This window comes from Sabethes cyaneus, chromosome 3 (genome assembly GCF_943734655.1).
Source record: "Sabethes cyaneus chromosome 3, idSabCyanKW18_F2, whole genome shotgun sequence".
Taxonomy (NCBI): Eukaryota; Metazoa; Arthropoda; class Insecta; order Diptera; family Culicidae; genus Sabethes; species Sabethes cyaneus.
This window is the reverse complement of record NC_071355.1, coordinates 158,090,601-158,112,769: the sequence shown is the minus strand read 5'-3', so window position 1 is coordinate 158,112,769 and position 22,169 is coordinate 158,090,601. Positions and strand designations below refer to the sequence as shown.

Here is a 22,169-nt window from a genome sequence, read left to right as displayed (position 1 = left end):
TGAAACTGCTAAAATATGCTGGATCTATATTAGGTTAATAATATCATAAAGCTGTCTCTATGTATATGTACAAGAGATTCCCCTATTAGAAAACTGTTTTCTTATCACAACAGGTTTGTTTATGGCGGCAATAACAGTATTCAAACTTGTTGGTATATAAATAAACAAATATTGTGCAAATTCGATGACGAGGGAAGCATGCTTAAAATATACCAGTTATCCAGAAAAACAAACAAGACGATTTTTTTTGAAAATTCTTGCTTATCGACTTCAAGTAATTAAATTAATTTTCATTCAAATTCGGTGCGAAGTTTCTAGAGTCAAGAATACAGAAATTCATTTTTCTTATGTCAAACTAATCTCATTTTATTCGGATTCTAAGTAGGACAGAGTTCATTTTAGTAATTTCTCTATGATACCAAGACTTATTGACCATTTTCGCCGAAAAAGTTCATCAGGTAAATAATAGGTCAATAATTAAAATAAATCCTCAATGTGTTTTGCAGTAATGGCAAATGGCATATTATTGGCGTTGAAAATTGGCGCGGAAAGGCAAAGGCTTAAAGTTTAAAAAGATACTTTTTTGTATGGCAAATTTCGGAAAATTACAAAGATTCTTCGTAGACAACATGTTTACTCTATATCATTTTATATTTGTGGTGTACCATTTTTAAAAATACGTTATTATCCTTCAGTTTGTTAGAACTTTTTTTTATAATACTAAACGTGTTTTCTCTGTTTTACTTTTTTGACCTCGTAACCTACTTCGTTCACTGAATAGTGGAAAATGGTTTAAATCACTGCGAACAAATATACATACAGAGCGCGAGCATACAAAGCCAACCGTATTTCCGCGTTAAAGGATTCATTGCAAACTATATGATTGTGGCGTACGTAAATATATTTGTAGTTAATAATACCACCTAACAAAGTGTTATCGGACTAGAATAGGCTTTCGTTACAACTAGGTACATAAAATAGGGGGTTTAAATCATTCTTTGCAAAGTATTGGTATAACTGATATCAATATCCTACTAGTTTATCACATACAGTTTCAGTAACATGTTTTGCAATACTAAAACAGAAAACGCATACTAAAATGTGCAACATCAATTATTTAAAAGTGAATGTTGAAATGCATTACTGGCTTTTATGTGATTATGTGATAAGAATGATGGGAATGCAGTTTTTGTGAAGTTGCATCGACAACTTCTAGTTAATAATAATAATAATAATAATAATAAGTACCTGTTTAACTTTTACTCGATGGCTGCTATAAATCACATTTTGTATCTTATACACTGAAAAACTAATACAATTTTCATACGATGTTAAATTTTTTTCTCAGTTTTCCTCACTATATGTAAGCTAAAGGAACAAAAGAAACATTAGCCTCACTTAACTCAAAAGTAATGTTTAAAATGCCTTTTGTATCATTACTCCTGCATCATGTTCTCGGGAAAGTTGCGGTTTCCCTTCAGCTGGTACAGTCGGTCGTTCTTTCTCAAAAGCGCGTTTGTGCCAATAGAGGCAAGAAGAGTTTCATTTACCGTAACGTAAGTAACGTGTGTGCGCAGTACAAGTCTAGGTTTTGATCCGTCGACCAAGGCGAGTGGTGCTGTACTTTGCGTGACCGTTTCGGACATCTCCGTTGGGCAAACCGCTGGTGACACGTCCCGGGACACCGTTATGTTTCGAACGGCTCTCGAACAAGACATCCGAATCTGTTTCGGAATCTGATAGCGCTGTTCCGGTGCGGTTGACTGCAGTGGAATAAATGAAAATGGTATATCAGAAGAAACGCAACATGAGAAAGCATATAATTCATTTCGATGCAATCGATGAGCTTTTTACTTTGGAATACTTTGTAATTAGAATAAGCTAAATTCATCTGTTTTAAGTAATAGAAAAAGGAGTTATTTACAACAATAACAATACCATTCGGAGGTAAAGCAAAGGTAAAAAGTGGCAATGTGACGAATTTAAATTCGACACAACCTGTTTCCTGTTTACCTACAAGTTAAATTTTGACTCGTCATGTAGACAAATAATGATATGTTTATCTGACAAATATTAAATCATATTCCCATCAAATGAAGTGTTGCCTCTGATAGTTTTAATTTTCTCATAACGCATGTGGAAATAAGCTCATAAGTCTTTTAAAAGCACTTGAAAAATAAATGTATTTTGAAAAAAAAATCTTGTTTTTTCATCTAAAATCCTATATAGATTCTTGTAAAAACAAAATGTAAAAACGATGCGATCAACGCAATGGCTATTTTGCCATGAAAGCACACTCAAACTAGTTTATGTTTTGATTTGCATACAACAATAAATCGCATCGATTCTATATTCCGATCGGGCCCGTTCCGATCAGAGACCATGTTCCGAATCATAGCATACCTTGTTGTAGTATACGTTGTATTCTGATCGAAGCGAAATTTATGATCGGATCCGAGTCCAATCGGTATGTAAAATAGAGGCGATTATCTGGAGGACCGTCAGATAGGAAATAGCCCAATTTCACTTTTTCGTTTTTCATGTCAAATGCTCTATCCAGGTATTTTTCAAATCAAATATACCGAATACAAAATTGAAATAATAAAGCATGTAAATTACTCAAAGGAAAATTTTAAGGTCAATCATTGTATTCTACTTGTCCATTTTCTTCAGAAGTAAAAAATGGAATATTCGCGCAATAATTTTTTTCGAAAATTTTCTCCGGAACGGCCATACATTCCGCACTCATAGTAGACTGGTACTGAACTGCACCGGGTACCGCAAACTTCTCTCACGCTCTCAGAATGGGACATTTTCCATTTGCCTTTTCTACTATTGGGTGATTGAACACATCGCCTTGGTTGGTTAGCTTTTAGTTCGGATGAGCGGATGTAGTATCCACCTTGTAATCAGCTAAGTTCAAACGCTGTGACAAACTGTTGATGTAACCTTGATGTTGATGTAAATTTCCTGAAGGAAGCCGGTTGTGTACCTAACTACAGGTGAATAGATTTCACCATAGTCTACGCCTTTAACCTTGAAACTCAAGCGGGCTTAGTATAGCTCTACGGTCTGATCCGAATTTGTCTTCACCTTTTGACTCTCTAGCAGCGTAGAGGTTTCCTCCCGTTTGCATGCCAGTAAAATTCCACGTTCGGTTGTCCATTGATGTCTTATAGTCCCCATGCTCACTTCCTTTCATTTTTCGTTGTCATGGCCAGTAATCACTTTTTCTTTTAGCCGCTTCATCCGACTTCTTTATTTCGGGTAGCCTATAGAGACCATTTATTTCACGACCAATCGCAACCACCTCGTTGCTGTTCGGGCGGCCTTAGGACTTTTTTGTGGCACCCGCCTGTAATAACTGGTTTTGTCGTCCTCTTCTGTTGGGTACTCTTACCACTGCGTCCATTATTTTGAACTGTTGTGGTATGTCCCGTTTTATTATTATACTATATGCTTCGAGTTTACCTATCACTTATTGAGGAAGTGACAGGCTGGTAGCTGGAGCGAGACATGTGCCAATCAGGGATGACTAGGTTTATGAACCTAGTACCCTGATCGCCAACGCCGACCAGATCTCCTCTTTTAGAGATACTGCAGTCTGCGTACTATTTGTGCTCCACGATTGCAGAGCAAGTGTTTCGAGGTTAAATATCATCTTGTACGAAACCGAGATTCCGAAGATAATATTTACTCGGACTGGTAAGCTTGTTGAGATATCTCTTATTGAGACTCAGCAACTTTTGAGTAACCCTCATACTCGACATTATATATTTTTAGATTGTTTGAGCGATTGTACAGCCATCCTACTGGCCATAACTGTTCGGCTCTCCTTTGTTTTCGCCCACCCTCCAGCACACAGTCAGAGATCAGGCAGAGTGAATCTCGACCCGTGAGTAGAGTTGGAGCCACATCTTCGTTTGTCGACTCACAACGAGTCGGCGTGTTGAGGATAGACGAGTATCAGGACTGAACCGTGCTAGCGCATCATTCAAGTCCTGCTCCTACCCTGTTCTCCTCTCCACCTCATTCGTTTCTTTGTTTTTCGGCAGAGAGAGCTTGCACGGTAAGAAATCGTCCACTGCATCAATGACCGGCTTGATGCAGCAAGGGCAAATTACTGTGGAGGGCGCCCTGGTACTCTACAGGCCCCATTGCGGCGAGAGAATTTATTGAACCCCCTCCACCATTCATCTCTCGGCACGGGTCGCGTCACAGCTTGAATTAGGGGTTTATCCATTCAAGTTTTTACATAACATTTACATTTTTACATTTTACATAGCCATGGATAACAGCTATTACAACCATCTCCTTTAGGGGCTTTGGACCCTCTGCTTTGGTTCTTGGAAGTCGAAAAGAACCGTCCTGCAGGCAGAGAGTTTACACTTCAACCTTCGCATGAGTGGTTGGTCGTAGAGGCGGATCTATTTCAGAGCGCTGCCTGTCACATGTAACTAGACTTGTTGTCACTTTTCCGTCGGCTATCTTTCTTCTTCCTACTCTAACCGGATACAGTGGGTTCCCTATCAAAATTTCCTTTCGTTTGCAGATAGCCGAACCGGACGAGAATTCTCGGGTTGTTTAGGATCAAGGGGTTAGATCAGCGGTTGAACATTTTAGTGCGGACTATTTTGCCGTCTTATGCTTGATCAGATGCTTCAGATGCTTTGGGGCCATCCATATACCACGTGGACAGCTTAGAGGGGGGTGGGGGGTATCAAAATGTCCACGCTTGTCCACGGAAGGGGGGGAGGGGGTATGGAAAATGTCCACGTGGACAAGTTTTTTTCCTACAAAAAATAGAAATTAGAAACAGCAATGTTGAATTGATTCTACATATGTATTAGCATTAACCATTGATCAGTGATTGCTTTTGAGCTCAAATAAAGATTTATCTTCTGAGGCATATGTTGACCTATTCACATGAACTGATCATTACGAGGGCACATATCTGGTATAAATCTTATCGAAAAGATTAAGCCTGCGTTAATACACATAGCTATTGATTGCCGAACCTGACATTTGATGTAATGCAGTAATAAAGATGTTATTACACTCAATTACTTTTTTTACACGGTTTGTTTTTTCGAATATTGAGAACGGGGCTATTTAGGGACCATTCATTTATTTCTCAATACGTTTGGGAGAGGCCCGACATTCGTCACGTATTTTGTAAATGGTCCCTAAATTGCACCGTTCTTGAGTAATCGAAAAAAGCAAACCGTGTAAAAAAAGACTCGAGTGTATTGTTTTACAATCCTTGCCCTCTTTTGAAAATGATAAAGGTAACAGAATCCACGAATATTCACCAGTCACGTGACTCATTTATCATTTAGGTCGCGCTTGCACCAAATATGGATTGTAGTTTGCCTCAAAATCAAATGCAAGGGCATCCATGGGCAACGTATTTCCAAAAGGATTCGCCTGCAGAAAATTTTATGAATCACATCGCATCGGAAAGGTCTTGTGTTGTATAGAAGTAGACGGCCAAACTGAGGTTAGACAAAGACAAAGATACTCTGGACAGAGATGAATCGTCAAGCGAAAGTCAAGCCGAAACGGACTTTATTGTAGTCGATAATAATTTGCAGTAGACAAGATCACAAGAATTAAGGTTCTAACACTTTGCATACGGAATATAATACGTTGCGGAAAATTGACGAAAATCCATGGAAAAACTTAAATTTCCACAACGACTGAAAATCCGTATGCATTGTGTCGGGGTCTTTAGACTGGAGCTTCCATTCACGTAAGCTTCTTCAATAAATACTGCATAAATCAAGTTGAAAATAAAATTTAGCAGAATGCATTTCAGTTTTGTTAAATTTGACATAAGCAAAAAAAATGTCCACGTGGACAAACAGGGGAGGGGGGTGGGGGTTGAGCCAATGTCCACGCTTGTCCACGGAGGGGGACGGGGGGGTTGAAAATTGGTATTTTTCTGTCCACGTGGTATCTGGATGGCACCTTTGCAAAAACAGATCAAAAGAGACCGATGGATAATGTGTCGGTATTGCCGACATTCCGGGCTCATTGAAGATAATTAGTTTTGCAGTGACAACAGCTTGCTGCTGGTGCTAGTGTATCATTGAATCGTTCATATACATTAGCGCCAGAGGCAACTGGTTGTCACTCAAATACTTGCTATGTCAACACGATAGAAGCTTTTCAGGTGTTTCAGGCCTCACATATTGGTAGTAGTGTAAATAACGCACCATATGTTTGAATTAAAAACAAAATGCTGGCAATGGCTAGTGAATGAAAACTGATTTATATTTTCATATCAGAGGGGAATTGTTGTGTTCTTCCGTGATAAAAAGAAGTAGAATTGTTCTGTGATAGCAGATTCAAAGATGTTTAGTTTCTAGAATAAGTAAATGTGATCATAATTGTGTGTTCTAAACCATCATCAAGAGCGGATACGTGTAAGCGATTGCTGCTGTTTTTTCAGCCTGGTTACGTGCTAGTGGAAAAACAGTGGTTATTCTTGTTGTTAAAACTTGTTAAAAGTTTGACACATGACATGCAGTAATTTCTTTATTTATTTATTGTCTTTGCTTCATCTGACAACATAGTCATGCGGATATAAAATAATAAAAAACTACTAACAAATTAAAATGTTTACGATTACGTAAACGACATTTGAACGTTTCACAGCTAATGTTAAAATCAAACAAGTAGAAGACACATGCACAAGTTCGTTTTGACTATATTCTAAGAGAGTACGTTGAACGAAGAACTCCCAGGGGCGTGTTCATATTGATCTTTGCCAGAATCCAAAGGGTATCAATTGATCTACATACAGGAATCCCCCGAATAAGGCGATGGGTGGTGATGTACGCCCATTGCGATATCTCAGCTGTCCATTAACCAATAAAGTTGATTTTTGGTAGTTGACTAGGTTATACAACATACTACCAATGTACCAAAAATTAACTTTTTTGATGAATGGACAACTAAGAAATCGCCGTGGGCGTACACCACCACCACCCACCGCCTTATTCGGGGCACTGTTGTAGTAACTTTCCAAATACTTAGTAAATACTGCACGTATATCGTCCATTCTCTCTTTCAATGTGTCCATGTCCAGCAGCTAACATCTATGTTCGTATTGAGGAAGTTCGACTTGACGGATCCTAGGGCAGATTCCGAAGCTCGGACCTCATGAACCTTTTTTGTATAAATTCGGTCTGTGTAGTCCAAAGGCCAGTGTAAAGACTCAAAAACAACAGCTGCCAGCTCCAGTGACAGCGTACGGAATACAACGTTCTTAGGCAAGATGGATCACAAAACTTTATTGCAATTCTCATTATGAATTCCTGGTTTTTGTTTGCCTGTAGTGGTCCTGGAATGTAAGTTCGGTATGCAATGAGACACCAAGATCCTTGGCGAACGTTATGCGTTCAATATTCCGGCTGTCTGACCTGGCCTGCTTTCGGCTGTAACATAAGCTTTTATAATTCGATACAATAAGCAACTGAGCAAACTGCAAGGTAGATTTTGAGGTCATCAGCGTACACGATTCTGCATCCTGGAAGTATTATGCAGACATTGTTGTAATACAGTGAAAAATACGAACACCTGAGGTACTCCTGAAGTCGCAAGACAAAGTTTTCTCCGGTTTCACAGAAAGACAGCGGTTTTTAAAGAAGGATTTCAACCACCGGACAAAACCAGCAGAGGCACCGAGATGTTTTATTTTGGCTAGCAGCATAATGTGGTGGGCACGATCGAGCGCAGCTTTGATGTGGGTAAACACCGTGTCGACTTGTGCTCCACCTTCCATTTGTTGTAGACAAACAGAGCTGAACTCCACCAGATTCGTGCTAACCGAGTGACCAGGAAGAAGCCATGCTGATCAGTTGAGATGTATTACGCAAAACTTCTGCGCAACGAGCCACCGACATAGATCTCAAATAATTTCGAGCCAGCGCTAAGCGATGTAATCCCGGGGTAATTGGCAATATCGTTTTTGTGTTTCTTTATGAACACAGGAAAGATATAGGATCTTTTCCAGCATACAGGAAATGCTTCCTGAAGAAGCGATACTAATAAACTGTAGAGGCTTCAAAAGAATAGATTCGCAGTTCTTCAGTATAATCGAAGGTATTCCATCTGGCATAGGAGATGAATTTTCATTTTAATAGAATTTCAACTGCCTCAAGGTAATTTCAACTTCGTTGTGTTCCAAACTAGTTATGTTTAAATCGCGTTAAGAGCTAAAGCACCACTGCTAGCTAACACACTAGAAAACTACTGAGCAAAAAGATTACAGATGTCTTCAAAATTGATGGCAGATGTATCACCAAGTGACATTTGAACACGAAGTCCAGTTTCCTAGCGTTCCTCGGTAACGAATGACCAAAAACGTTTGGGATTTTGTTTAACCCTCTACCGGGTAAGGCCATCTGTCGGCGGCCTTCGCATTTGGAGCTCCAGAGCCACATATGTAATTTGTTTTGAATTGACAGTATGAAAAATGTGTTCAGAACAGATTGCTTGACATTTTGATATTAATATCATAGCATTTTGACCATGCATTCAAAAGTTATTGTTGCGGACAACTGTGGCCGCTAATGCTACGATCGTTTGGCCGATGAGGCGAGATAAAATTTGACAAGCGATAGAAAGTCAAAATGACAAACCGGAAGGGATAGTAGAAGATCGAAAAAAAAGGTAACAAGAAAGAAGACAGAATAGAAGTGGGCGTTGAGCATTATTTTGATAATTTGATTAAAGAAAAGATAGTGAAAGGAAGCTTAGTACATATTATTAGATCTAAAAGTGTTATTAACTAAAGATTGAAGAAGTAAGTTTAAAATATAATTAAAAGAACCGTTTAATTATAAAATAAAATCATATAGGTACGAGCTGTGAAGTGGAGGTTAGGTTTATACGTGCTACCGTGGAATCCGTATAACCGTAACCGTGAGTATTCACACTTATCGAAAATAACATCAATTAATTTACAAATGCCTTTAAGGTAAAGAGGAAAAGCAGAAGAGTAGAGCGGTTGATAGAAGGAAGAGGAGGTTGGATAGGAAAGATAGAAGGGAAACATTAATGTAAGTACTGATACACATTTGGAAAGTAAAACGAAGCATAACGGCTAGTTTAAAATATATTTTTAGCTTTGATCGGCTAAAGAGTCGATTTACAGAGAGTGTTTGTCGTCAGTTCCAATTCCGAACAAAATCAAAGATTAATCCTTTGCATCGGATTGCTCTACAATGGCTTCATCAGCTTCCGAAGGAAAACATGATGATCTCTGTCTAGCATGTGGAAAGGTGGAATCCGACGACGTCGATTGGGTCCAATGCAAGAATTGTGAGCGGTGGGCACACTTTTCATGCGTTAACGTAGACGAGAAGATAGTCGAAGTAGATTGGCTTTGCCCACAATGCGTCCCTAATGTCCAGTCGTTATCCGTTCCGAAGCAATCGAAGAAGAGTTCGAAAAAGATCTCGAAAAGTGACGTTGGTTCTCATCGTGGAACTGGTTCTGTCCTAAATCTTACTGAGCAGCAGTTAGAGGAAGAACAGCTCGCACGTGAAACGGAATTCGCGAAGCAGATGGAGATTCGAAGGAAGCGAATTGCGCTTGAAATGGCTTGGAACGAGAAACAGATGGAACAAGAACGAGAGATTCGAAAAATGGAATTGCAGGCTCGGCGCGAAATGCAAAATCGGCAGCTAATGGAAGAAAACCAAATGTTGGAAGCTCAGTTGGCGGATGAGCAGAATTTTATAAAACAACGTGATGAAATTCGGGCTAAAATGAACAGAAGTATCCAAAACGTCAGAACGGAATTAAAAAACGCAAACGGTGTTGGAAGAACGTTAGAGCCGGAGAAAACAAAAACGGTGAATGACTGGTTGAAAAGACAAGATAGCTGCGATAATCAAGAGCATGGAAGAAGCGAAAATGTAGTGGGAATGGGAACTTCGAATAGAATAAATGAAATCGTTGAAGGTCCCGCCGAGTCACTTGCTAGTGGAGAAGCTGAACGCGAATCTGACTTTGGTGATGCAAACTCGAATGTTCGAATAAATACTCTTCCAGCTAACAGATTCGGTGAAGGAACGGTGAACCAGGTTGCTAGGCTCACTCCGGATCAATTAGCGACTCGCAAGGCTATTTGCAATAGCTTACCCAAGTTTAATGGAGATGCTCAAATCTGGCCACTTTTTATTAGTAGCTATGATCATTCGACTGCAGCTTGCGGGTACAACAATTTAGAAAACCTTAAGCGCTTGCAAGATAGCCTTGAAGGTGATGCTTTGAACGCAGTTCGCAGTATGTTAGTGCTTCCAGACTCAGTACCAGAAGTTATTGAGGATTTACGTTGGCTTTTCGGGCAACCGGAAAAGTTAATGAGGACGTTGTTTGAAAAAGTAAAACACGCTCCAGCTCCAAAAGCCGATAGATTAGGCACGTTTATTTCATTCGGCATCACAGTGAAACAGCTTTGCGACCATCTAGAGGCTGCGCGATTGAATGACCATTTAAATAACCCTATGATGGTGCAAGAGCTAGTGGACAAGCTACCGCCAAGCTACAAGCTGGAATGGGTCAGATTTAAACGAGGAAGAGAAGGCACGCCTTTAAGAAAATTCACTAATTTCATTACCGAGATCGTTGCGGATGTATCCGAAGTGGCAGATTTCTCCGTGGCCGAAAAGGACCAAATGCGACCTGCCAGGACAAGGCCGAGTAAAAAGGAGTATGTACATTTACACGATTCAGGGCCAGAGCGAAGCGCCACTTCACAAGGCGGAACATTCAGCAAGGCGTGTTGGATTTGCAATAGAACGGATCACATGATCAAATTCTGTGACGACTTCAAGAAAATGAACCTAGCGGATCGCTTGAAAGCGGTCGAACGAGAAAAGTTGTGCGGTATTTGTCTGAACAAACACGGTAGTCACCGGTGTAATTCTAAGATTCGCTGTAATATCAAGAATTGTAGAGGAAACCACCATCCTCTTTTGCATCGCGCAGAAGGGACGGTCCAGATGCAGAAGGTCGTATGCAACACGCACGATGAAGGAAGAACAGTAATTTTCCGCGTAGTACCAGTGACGCTGCACGCTGGAAACAACAGATTTGATACACTAGCTTTTCTTGACGAGGGATCGTCCACGACTCTTGTGGATGAAATAGTAGCGAATCACCTACAAGTGACCGGCAAATCTGAGCCGCTTATTGTTACGTGGACTGGAAACGTTAACCGTTTTGAAAATAGCTCACGAAAGATAGAAATTTCATTATCAGCGAGAGGTTCGAAGCGAATGTTTCCATTAGAAAATGTACGAACGGTTGCAAAACTAGACTTGCCGAAACAGGAGCTGCGATTTTCACAAATAGCGGTCAAATATAAGCATTTGGAAGGTGTACCCGTGCTAGATTATCCGTTGGAACAACCGACAATTCTCATTGGGTTAGACAATGTACATTTATTTGCACCACTAGAATCGCGGGTTGGTGCAAAGAATGAACCGATTGCTGTACGTACGAAAATGGGTTGGACCATCTATGGGCCAGAGAAGAATAAGGCGGGGCCGAAGGCCTATTTGAATCTACACTCGACTTTACCAGTCAGTAACCAACAATTGCACGATATGCTGCAGACCCAGTACGTGCTAGATGAAACCGGTGTGTCGTGTTTCGCTATTCCTGAGCCGAAGGAAGATATGCGGGCGAAGGATATTCTCAAAACGACGACGAAGCGAGTGGGAAAGCATTTCGAAACCGGGTTATTATGGCGCGAGGATAAACGACGTTTTCCGGATAATTATTCAATGGCTGTGCGCAGAATGCAAGCCCTGGAACGTAAGCTAAGCAAAAACCCAGCGTTGAAACAGAACGTGTGTCAGCAAATTGTGGATTACCAAGTCAAGGGATATGCGCATAAAGCGACGGAATCAGAGCTCACTGAAACGCCGCCTGAGGCTGTATGGTATTTACCGCTAAATGTTGTTGTGAACCCACGGAAGCCTGAAAAGGTGCGCCTAGTATGGGACGCGGCTGCATCGATTGGTGGTATTTCCCTTAACTCGGAGCTTATAAAAGGGCCGGATATGCTTGTGCCACTCCCCAGGGTGATATGTCACTTCCGAGAACGTCCTGTCGCATTCGGAGGTGACATTAAAGAAATGTATCACCAGATACTAATTCGACAGGAGGATAAGCAAGCGCAGCGGTTTCTATTCAGAGCGAGCTCGGCAGAGGCCCCGCGGGTATATGTTATGGATGTGGCCACCTTCGGGTCCACCTGTTCGCCTTGCCAGGCACAATATGTAAAAAATCGGAACGCGAAATCATTCGCGGAAAATTACCCAGAAGCAGTGGAAGCGATTATCAGTCGGCACTATGTTGACGACTATTATGACAGCGTTAACACCACGGAAGAGGCAATCAAAAGGGCCGAAGAAGTTAAATATATTCATTCGCAGGCTGGGTTTCATATTAGAAACTGGGTTTCAAACTCAGCTGCGTTTCTAGAGCATTTTGGCGAGGGGATTGCGGATTCGACTGTGCATTTCAACCGGGACAAAGGTACTGAATATGAACGCGTGCTTGGCGTCGTTTGGAAGTCGACTGAGGATGTTTTCTGTTTCGCATCAGCCTCGAAGACAGAGTTTTCCGAGATTCTACAGGGAAATGAATGTCCTACAAAAAGAATGGTTCTTAGCTTCGTGATGGCGCAATTCGACCCGGCGGGCTTCCTGGCGCCGCTCGTTGTTCGGGGGAAGATGCTAGTACAGGATTTATGGAGATCTGGCTGCGAATGGGACGACCGCATTGATGATGTTTCATTCAAAAAATGGATGCGGTGGACGCAACTTATGCGTCAGGTTGAATTAATCAAAATTCCACGAAGCTATTTTGGCAACGCAATGTCGCACGAGATACAGGATCTACAGCTGCATATTTTTGCAGACGCCAGTGAGACCGCATACGGTTGTGTGGCCTACTTTCGGGCGATTATACGAGAGCGGGTAAGCTGCGCATTAGTCATGAGTCGCTCGAAAGTGGCTCCATTAAAGCAAATATCAATTCCTCGCCTCGAACTTTTGGCTGCGGTTCTAGCCGCACGGCTTCAGCGAACAGTAGTTGAGAACCATACGTTCACTATAAACAAAGTGGTCTACTGGATCGATGCAAATGTAGTTCTATCGTGGATTAGATCCGACCAGCGCAGATACAAGCCATTTGTAGGATTTCGGATTGGCGAGATTCTTAGCTTAACGAAACTGGACGGGTGGCGGTGGGTGCCCACCAGGCTTAATGTTGCCGACACACTGACGAAGTGGGACTGTGATTTGGAGTTTCATTCTGATAGTTCATGGGTGCACGGTCCAGCCTTTCTGTATAAGAAAGAAAGCGAGTGGCCACAACGACAATTACCGCCAGCAAACACGACAGAAGAGCTGCGTGTACATTTATTGTTGCACAACGTGGTTGTGCCCGAAGATATCATTAATGCAAATAACATATCCAAATGGCCGGTTTTAGTACGCGCTGTAGCTTCCGCTTTACGATTCATATCGAATTGCAAACGAAAGAGCAAAGGCCTTCCAATCGAAGTATTAAAGGCGACTAACAATCAAGCGAAATTGTTGCAATTTGCGGTTGCGGGCAGAGTACATGTCCCGTTACAGCAAAGTGAGTACCAGAAGGCAGAAGAGGTTCTACTAAAAATGGCTCAGACACAATGTTTTATCGACGAGCTGAAAGTGCTGAAAAGAAATAAAGAGTTTCCCGTCGATCAGTGGCTTGCATTCGAGAGGAGTAGTCCATTACACAAGTTAACTCCAATGTTAGACGAAAGCGGTTTGATACGAATGGAAGGCCGATGTGAGAGAGCCGATTGTCTTCCCTTCGATTTACGGTTTCCAGTAATCTTACCGGCTAACAACAGAGTGACATATTTGATAATTCAACATTACCACGAGAAGAGCGGTCACGCGTACCGTCAGACGGTGAAGAATAACCTGAGGCAATCATACTACGTTATACATGTCGACGCAATGATAAAAAAGGTGTCAAAATTGTGCATATGGTGTAAGATAAACCGCAATCGACCTTCGGTTCCACGGATGGCCCCCTTACCAGAACAGCGAATTACACCGTATTTGCGACCATTTAGTTATGTAGGGATTGATTACCTGGGACCATTCGAGGTGGCAGTTGGACGTAAGAGAGAAAAACGGTGGATTGTGCTTTTCACATGCCTAGTTGCTCGGGCGGTTCATTTAGAGGTAGCGCATCGGTTGACGACACAATCGTGTTTAATGGCGATACACAGATTTGCGAGCCGCAGAGGTTGGCCACTTGAATTCTTTTCAGACAACGGCACGAACTTTTTGGGAGCGAGTAAGGAATTGGCAAAAACATTGCGCGAGATTGCTGACGATTGTGCGGATCAGCTGACTAGTGCAAGAATGAAATGGTCATTTAATCCCCCAGCTGCGCCTCACATGGGAGGCGTCTGGGAGCGTCTGGTTCGCTCGGTAAAGGAAATTTTAAAGACTCTCGACGACGGAAAACAGTTAACCGATGAAATATTATGGACTGCTTTAGCGGAAGCAGAGGATATAATAAATTCACGCCCGCTTACGTACGTGACACACGAGTCGGATGAACCTGAAGCTATCACCCCCAATCACTTTTTGCGTGTAGCTTCATTCGATCGACCGGTAAGTCAACCAATATCTTCATCGCCACATCCAGCAAGCACGTTGCGGGATGCTTTCCAACGGTCTCAGGAGTTAGTATGTATGATATGGAAACGTTGGATCAGCGAGTACGTTCCGTCCTTGAACCAAAGGTCGAAATGGTTTAATGAAACTAGGCCCTTGAAAACTGGAGATTTAGTGTATGTCGTTGAAGGCAGTAACCGGAAATGCTGGATCAGAGGAGTCATCGAGGAGCCTATCGTGTCCGGCGATGGACGGATTAGACAGGCATGGGTGCGGACCAACAACGGGCGCAAAAAGCGAGCTGCTGCACAGTTGGCCGTCATGGAGATTGAGGATAGTAACTCTAAACCGGAAGTGGTTCCCGGAGCGAGGTTACGGGCGGGAGAAAATGTTGCGGACAACTGTGGCCGCTAATGCTACGATCGTTTGGCCGATGAGGCGAGATAAAATTTGACAAGCGATAGAAAGTCAAAATGACAAACCGGAAGGGATAGTAGAAGATCGAAAAAAAAGGTAACAAGAAAGAAGACAGAATAGAAGTGGGCGTTGAGCATTATTTTGATAATTTGATTAAAGAAAAGATAGTGAAAGGAAGCTTAGTACATATTATTAGATCTAAAAGTGTTATTAACTAAAGATTGAAGAAGTAAGTTTAAAATATAATTAAAAGAACCGTTTAATTATAAAATAAAATCATATAGGTACGAGCTGTGAAGTGGAGGTTAGGTTTATACGTGCTACCGTGGAATCCGTATAACCGTAACCGTGAGTATTCACACTTATCGAAAATAACATCAATTAATTTACAAATGCCTTTAAGGTAAAGAGGAAAAGCAGAAGAGTAGAGCGGTTGATAGAAGGAAGAGGAGGTTGGATAGGAAAGATAGAAGGGAAACATTAATGTAAGTACTGATACACATTTGGAAAGTAAAACGAAGCATAACGGCTAGTTTAAAATATATTTTTAGCTTTGATCGGCTAAAGAGTCGATTTACAGAGAGTGTTTGTCGTCAGTTCCAATTCCGAACAGTTATCATCTATTAAAAACAAAAATTCAGGAAAATTCCGAAAAAAAAATTGCATGAAAAGGGAACATCCTTACTTTTGAAATAAAGAACATCTAGAACAAAATGATTGACCTCAAAATTTTTGTACGTATAATTTGCATGCTTTATTTCAATTTTGAAATATATCTGAATTTAAAAAATTATCTAGATAGAGCGTTAGACATTGGGAAATAAAAAGATTAATCAGACTTTTTTTGATCTGGCGCTCCTCCAGACAATTATTTTTGCACGAAAATCAATATTTGAGCTTCTTTTGAATGGACTTCCATGAAAAAATTGTCATTAGCTTGATTGCATTGTTTTTACCGTGTTGCTCGTTAGAGGGTTAAGATTCTGATGCTTTTGCGAAACCATTTAACTTCGAGGTACAATGCTAGTGTAACAAGCCAGTCGAATGTGCTCGAATCTCGGCAGGGCGGTGCTGCTAGATAGAGTCAGAAGGATTTTTGCACGATCTTACTGGCTCTAGCAGCACCGTCCACCCGGGATTCGAACATACGACGCCTGGTTAGTTAGACCAGTATTGACGTCGATGCTAACTGGGCAATCAACATACTAGCCATGTTCATGCTGTATATTCATAAATGTGCCTTCCTTGGAATTCAAGTCTAGTAACAACCACCGTGACGCAAAATATCGACAGGTTTTCCCGGAATAAATAAAATCCTTGACGATTCCCGGTTTATCAGGTTTTTCTAGGTAGTAGACACTCTGTAGTATGAACGATTTGAACTTTTCCAGAAGCAGGGCAACTCCAACGAAGCCTGGTTGGTGTTGAAAAGTCACCACTTGTGATTGAACACATAATATGATATAGGATAGTTACCTTCAAGTATTTTATGTAATCAAATATTTACCCCAATAAAATAAAATAAAAAAAAGAACATACAGAATACAGAATCTGTATGACGCTCAACGCACTTTAGGGAAGTAGAAAAATCAGGGGGAATATAGACAACGCCAACGTTAATTCCATTCACATGAACTCAATGTTGTTCAATCTCACGATCATCGATGATTACCGAGTCAGAAGGACTGTATCGTACATCCACCTCTTGATTATAATAAACTACAATTGAACTACAATCAAGTAAATTACTCACACGACGGCAACTCATCCTCATGTGTTCCCAGCAGCGAATATTTCTGTGTTTTGCTTCTCGCACGAGGTTTTGCCGGTCTTCGGCAGAGACATGTTATGCCCCAGCAAATACCAGACAATATTAGGAACATAATGAATACCCCGATTATGACGTAAAGAATCGACCAATCTGAAAAATAAAACTTTTGAATTTAAATACACATATAAAAACACGCACACTTACCGCAATTTGCCTCTGCAACACCCCAGAAAAAGAAAATGTCAGGCATCCAGAAACTCTGGCACATGCAATCTCTGGTTTCGGCATTACAAACTCCGTGTCCAGAGCACGAATTCTGGCAGATTGTTGTACGGATTTCCGCTACTGAAGTTCCCAGTATGGTATAATCTCGCCAAAATTTTTCCTTGAGGATTTTCTCGACTTCTAGTGCGGGCATTATTTCCGCATTTTCTTTGCCCTAGAATGGTAATTGTTATCGCTTTGTTATTCGGAATCTAACCGAAATACGTACCTCATTTTTCTGAACGTAAAATACGATAACAACTTGGCCGGTTCTATGCTCGATCTTTAGCTCGCGTATATGCAACTGTGCAGTATTGTCTCCTATCAAAAGAACAAGCTTCTGTTGCAATGAGTGTAATTCTGGTTGGGTCAATACGATTGCTTCCATTGTCAAAGTCAGCTCAACCAAATTCATTACGAGTGGGTCTGGATGAACAATGACACTCACGGTATCGATTCCGGACAAACCCTGACCATCGGTAACCGTTAGTTTGAACACGTACCGTCCTGGGACAATGTTTGTCAGCTGTAAATAGTTGAAATTTTTATTAATGCTTACTCTTTTATTGTTAAGAACTGTCGTACTATTAACACGGGCTTATGGTCACTATCATCTACAATAGTTCCAATGGCTAAACTGCCCGCTTCTCGTGTCCAGCTATAGTTGGCAATGCCCAAATCATCATACGAACGGGTGCCATTTAGCACGATAGCATTGGTAGGCAATGTAATACTTTGATCTCCCCCACCATTTGCAACAGGGGCTGTATTGCGTTCCTGTACCACAGTAATTTTTACACGATCGCTAGCGTTGTTGTTAGCTTCGTCTCCAACGGCTAATTCAAATATATATTCTCCAATTGTCAGGGAAGTAGCATTGGCCAACTGAAAAGTAATATTATAAGCCTTAATAAAAACATATTGTTACGGAATAGGCTCACCGAACTATTTCCATCAAGAATCACAGCTGTGCTAGGCCCACTTATTTGTCGCCAGTTCCAACTAGTCACCTTTATGTCATCTTTAGATCCAGTTCCATTCAGTATAGCCCAATTTTGAGGCAAAACAACAGTGCTATTGGTCCCGGCATTTGCAACCGGTGGCATATTGGTTGGCATTTTAACAAAGACGTGAACGGTAGAAGTACTGCTTTGGTTCTTAGCATCCGTTACCTTTAGCTCGAAGGCGTATACACCTTCTTCCAAATTGGATAGTTGAAGATAGGGTGTTCTTGTGTTTTGCATGTCGACTGCTTTGGATTGATCAGTACTAGCTTTGGTCCACTCCCAAGCCACAATTTCATGATCGTCTTTACTTAATGATCCATTAAGTGTCACATTGTTGTTCGGTAGATAGAGGATAACGTTTTGTCCAGCATTGGCTTCGGGTGGATAGTCAATCTCTTTTAGCACTTCTATAGTAGCTGTGGTGCTGTTGGATAGGTTTTCTATGTCGATAACTGTTAGCTTAAAAGTGTATTTACCAGGAATGGTAAGATTTTTCAATTGTAAGGTTGCGACTGCCGGTAGTTCCGCTTGGTAGCCTAAGGGACCCTGAACAAGCTCCCATTTCCAGGATACGATTTTATCATCATCTTTAGAAGCACTACCGTCAAGGATTGCTTCCTGATTAGGAAGTTTGACAGTTTGTTCGGCAGGTGTTATACTAACTTCAGGTGCTTTGTTAATCTTTTGTTCTGGTAAGACTGTAATGTTCGGATAGGCTTCACCGTACCAACCGTTCTGACCAGTAACAGTTACTTTGAATCTATATAGACCTGCTGTAAGCTTCGATAGCTTAGCTTGTGGTTTAGTTTGATCAGTGATTGTGGCGTTACTATCCCCTTTGGTTGGCTGCGAAATCAAAGACCATGAGTAGGAATATTTGTCTCCGCTGGTGGCTTCGTCGGGAATAACATAAGCTGACAGAAAAGCTTCGTTGTCTGGTAGCCGAACGTCTTTCGAGACGACCGATACCATTAGTTTCTTTGGCTCCTGGTTGCCTTCATCTATTTCTCCGGCTTCACTGTGTATGTTATTCATGATAAGTTTCTGAGCCGTCAACGTTTGAGGAACGATTTGCTTGGTTTTGAGGCAAGCATTTTTACTATTTCTCTCAAAATGTTCCGGGCACACACATAATGCTGTGACGGAGTTAGTCAGTCGAACACATATCTCATTTTTAGGACAAGTACTATCATTTCCAACCTCGCATGTGATAGTTGACAGTGCCTTATCTTCCGGATAAAGCTTTGTTTCATCCATAAGCATATCATCGTATTGATCATTAAGGTAATTCTTTGAATATTTCCCGAAATCGTAATCTTCAAACTGTTTCAGAGGAATATTATAAACCCCGTCAACTAAATCTTCACGATTGCGCTCCAAATTGTAGATGTCTTTCAATTTTTTTAAGATATTATCTCCTTCAGCCACCATACTGCTATCACTAGGTTCCATAAGTCGGGTTTCTTGTGCGTTGGCATTTTTTAGTATTTCCCACCAGCTGTCGGCTGTGCTGTCTCCTGCAGTAGCCAAAGGATTAACTAGCACCATCTGCAACGGTGTAGAAAGGTTCTTTTTCTTCGCTGGCAGGCACAGTTCATTGCTTAAGCAGCGCACATGGTAACAAGTTTTGTTGAACATGAATGCTGTGTTACAACCATCACCCTTAGCGCAACATTGGTGAACACAAGGTTTCAGTGAACTTGCTTCGGTATATTCAGTATAGTTACCGGCTTCACGACCTCCTACAAAACAAGAAAATAATAACATACAAGACTCACAGGAATACTCATATTATTCACAGGAATAATATTTTTATTTATTATTATTTCAAATATGCAATTAAACATAGCTTTTTACGCGGTACAATGTCTTTATTGATCAAATACATGAAAATTTTGATTGATTAGTCATTATGCTAATCGATAAAACAAAGCGATTTAAAATTATCTTAGATGACAAATTACTTCGAAATTTGGAACTTATAATTAAATATGGGCTTACCAATTGGAGCATATCCATCGAATATTCGTTTTAACATGTAAGGACACTTGACGTCCTGTGGTTGGGATTGCTGCTGGACATCAGGATTGTTTGGATGGTCATCCGGTATGGCTCCCTTAGCAAATGCTTCCAATTTCAGACTAATACCATTTAGCAGGGCAATGAATGCCAATATCACCCAAAAATTACTATTGGTAATACTTTTGTTACGTTTAAATCGAAAAAAATGCATCACTCTTAATTTAAGAACAGCTCGGTTGCACAGAATGGATTTAAAATTTGCAAAATTTTGATTTAATCAATGATTTAATTATCCAGTATTACATGCATAGATTTACCACTTTGAACATTAAACACATTATATTAATTAAAAGAATAGCAAAATGTATATTTTCTTTTCTTTTAGGAAATAACTTTTTCACCAAGAGTTGGCTGAAAAAACTTTAAAAAACACACGCAGTTCGCAGTATTTCTTCTGTGTTATCAGTAATGTCAAACACAGAGATGCCAGAATTTTTGTGACAGCTTTCAAGATATATTCGCGAGTTTAAACCTTTAAACTAAGAACTAAAAACAAAACTCTGATTAGGCTTTTGTCAATTTGGAAAAAAATTATATTTTTATGAATATCACGTATCCTGAAAAGTTTAAATACTTACCTAGTTGTTTACAAAATAAAAAATATCGAAAAATGCATCGAAAAAATTTGCTTACGGATTGCATAGTTGCACAACTGGTACCCTTGCCCAACTTTGTTATTATTTTCAAACCAGCCCGCCCGCCTCTTTTATTGCCCGCCTTAGTATGCCTATATACAGAGTTCGGCTCTATTATGAGATTGCTGACTGCTACCGTATGCACACTATGCCGCTTATACGTACACGCGATTTGTTGCTGCTGCTGTTGGTTTTTCCATGACGTTTTTCAAACTGGAGGAAAACAAACCACCAACACAACTGCAAATTAGCAAGTTCTATTGACGAACAAAAGCTTCATTGGCTTAAGTTTTCAGAAGGTCGCACACGGCATAATGCACACTCAAAATATATTTCACGTCGAAGTTACCTGAAAAGTTATGTGAATATTTTCCACCCAGCTTTTCCTGTACTATTTACGTGATTTTCAGGTAGTTCGCACGCATACTAATGCGTTACCGTGTAAATCAGATAGATGTTATTATTTTTTCCAATAATAATCACCTGAAAGTCACGTAAATCCCTGTAGAGAAATTTACGTGATTTTTCACGTGGAAAGGACGTGTGGATTATTTTGAGTGCACGCAAAAGGGTTGATTATGCTAGAGTGACTATATACAGAGTGGCGACAAGTCATCCCAAATGTATGCAATGCGGTTTTTCCAAGGGTTTTCTTTCTCTTTCCTGCATACGCGTTGAATAGGTCGTCTGCTCGATTGGAATGACACTGACAGATAATTATCATTCCAATTTTGACATTTTCGCCACTCTGTATATAGTCACTCTAGATTATGCGGCCTTCTGAAAACTAAAGCCAGCATTCTTTGCTTCATGCGACAAGCAATTGATATCACAATATTGTCAATTGCAAGGAAAATTGTACCATCCAAAGTGCGATATCGCTCCTAAAAGTGCTATTTTGCATTAAATCGTTTCGGTCTCTTCGGCGCACTTACATTGCTTGGAATATAACGAAAAAGTGCGCCGAAGATACCGAAACGATTTAATGCAAAATAGCACTTTTATGAGCGATATCGCACTTTGGATACTACAATTTTCCTTGCAATCAGCAATATCAAACGATGATATTTTTATTTCAAGCTGTCAAAATACATAGAAAACATAGAAACTAAAACATGGACAATGCTCGAGGAGGACATGCGAGTGCTCGGAGTTTTCAAACGACGAGTGCTAAGAATCAGAGAGAGAGAGAGAGAGAGAGAGAGAGAGAGAGAGAGAGAGAGAGAGAGAGAGAGAGAGAGAGAGAGAGAGAAGCTGGTTCCATTCTGGGTGGATTCAGGAAGCC

The 22,169-nt window shown here is 40.7% G+C and overlaps 1 protein-coding gene across 1 annotated transcript; it reads right to left on the bottom strand.

The window, feature by feature from the left end:
- Positions 1 to 644: 644 nt before the first annotated feature.
- On the bottom strand, positions 645 to 20,403 carry LOC128741292 (dyslexia-associated protein KIAA0319-like protein). Its single transcript, XM_053837000.1, has 7 exons — positions 20,169 to 20,403; positions 18,102 to 19,909; positions 17,746 to 18,045; positions 17,390 to 17,686; positions 17,101 to 17,335; positions 16,879 to 17,046; positions 645 to 1,763 (listed from the first exon to the last, which is right to left on the bottom strand). Exons 1-7 carry the CDS (start codon positions 20,398 to 20,400, stop codon positions 1,585 to 1,587), a joined length of 3,219 nt encoding a protein of 1,072 aa, XP_053692975.1. The 5' UTR covers positions 20,401 to 20,403; the 3' UTR covers positions 645 to 1,584.
- Positions 20,404 to 22,169: the final 1,766 nt, after the last annotated feature.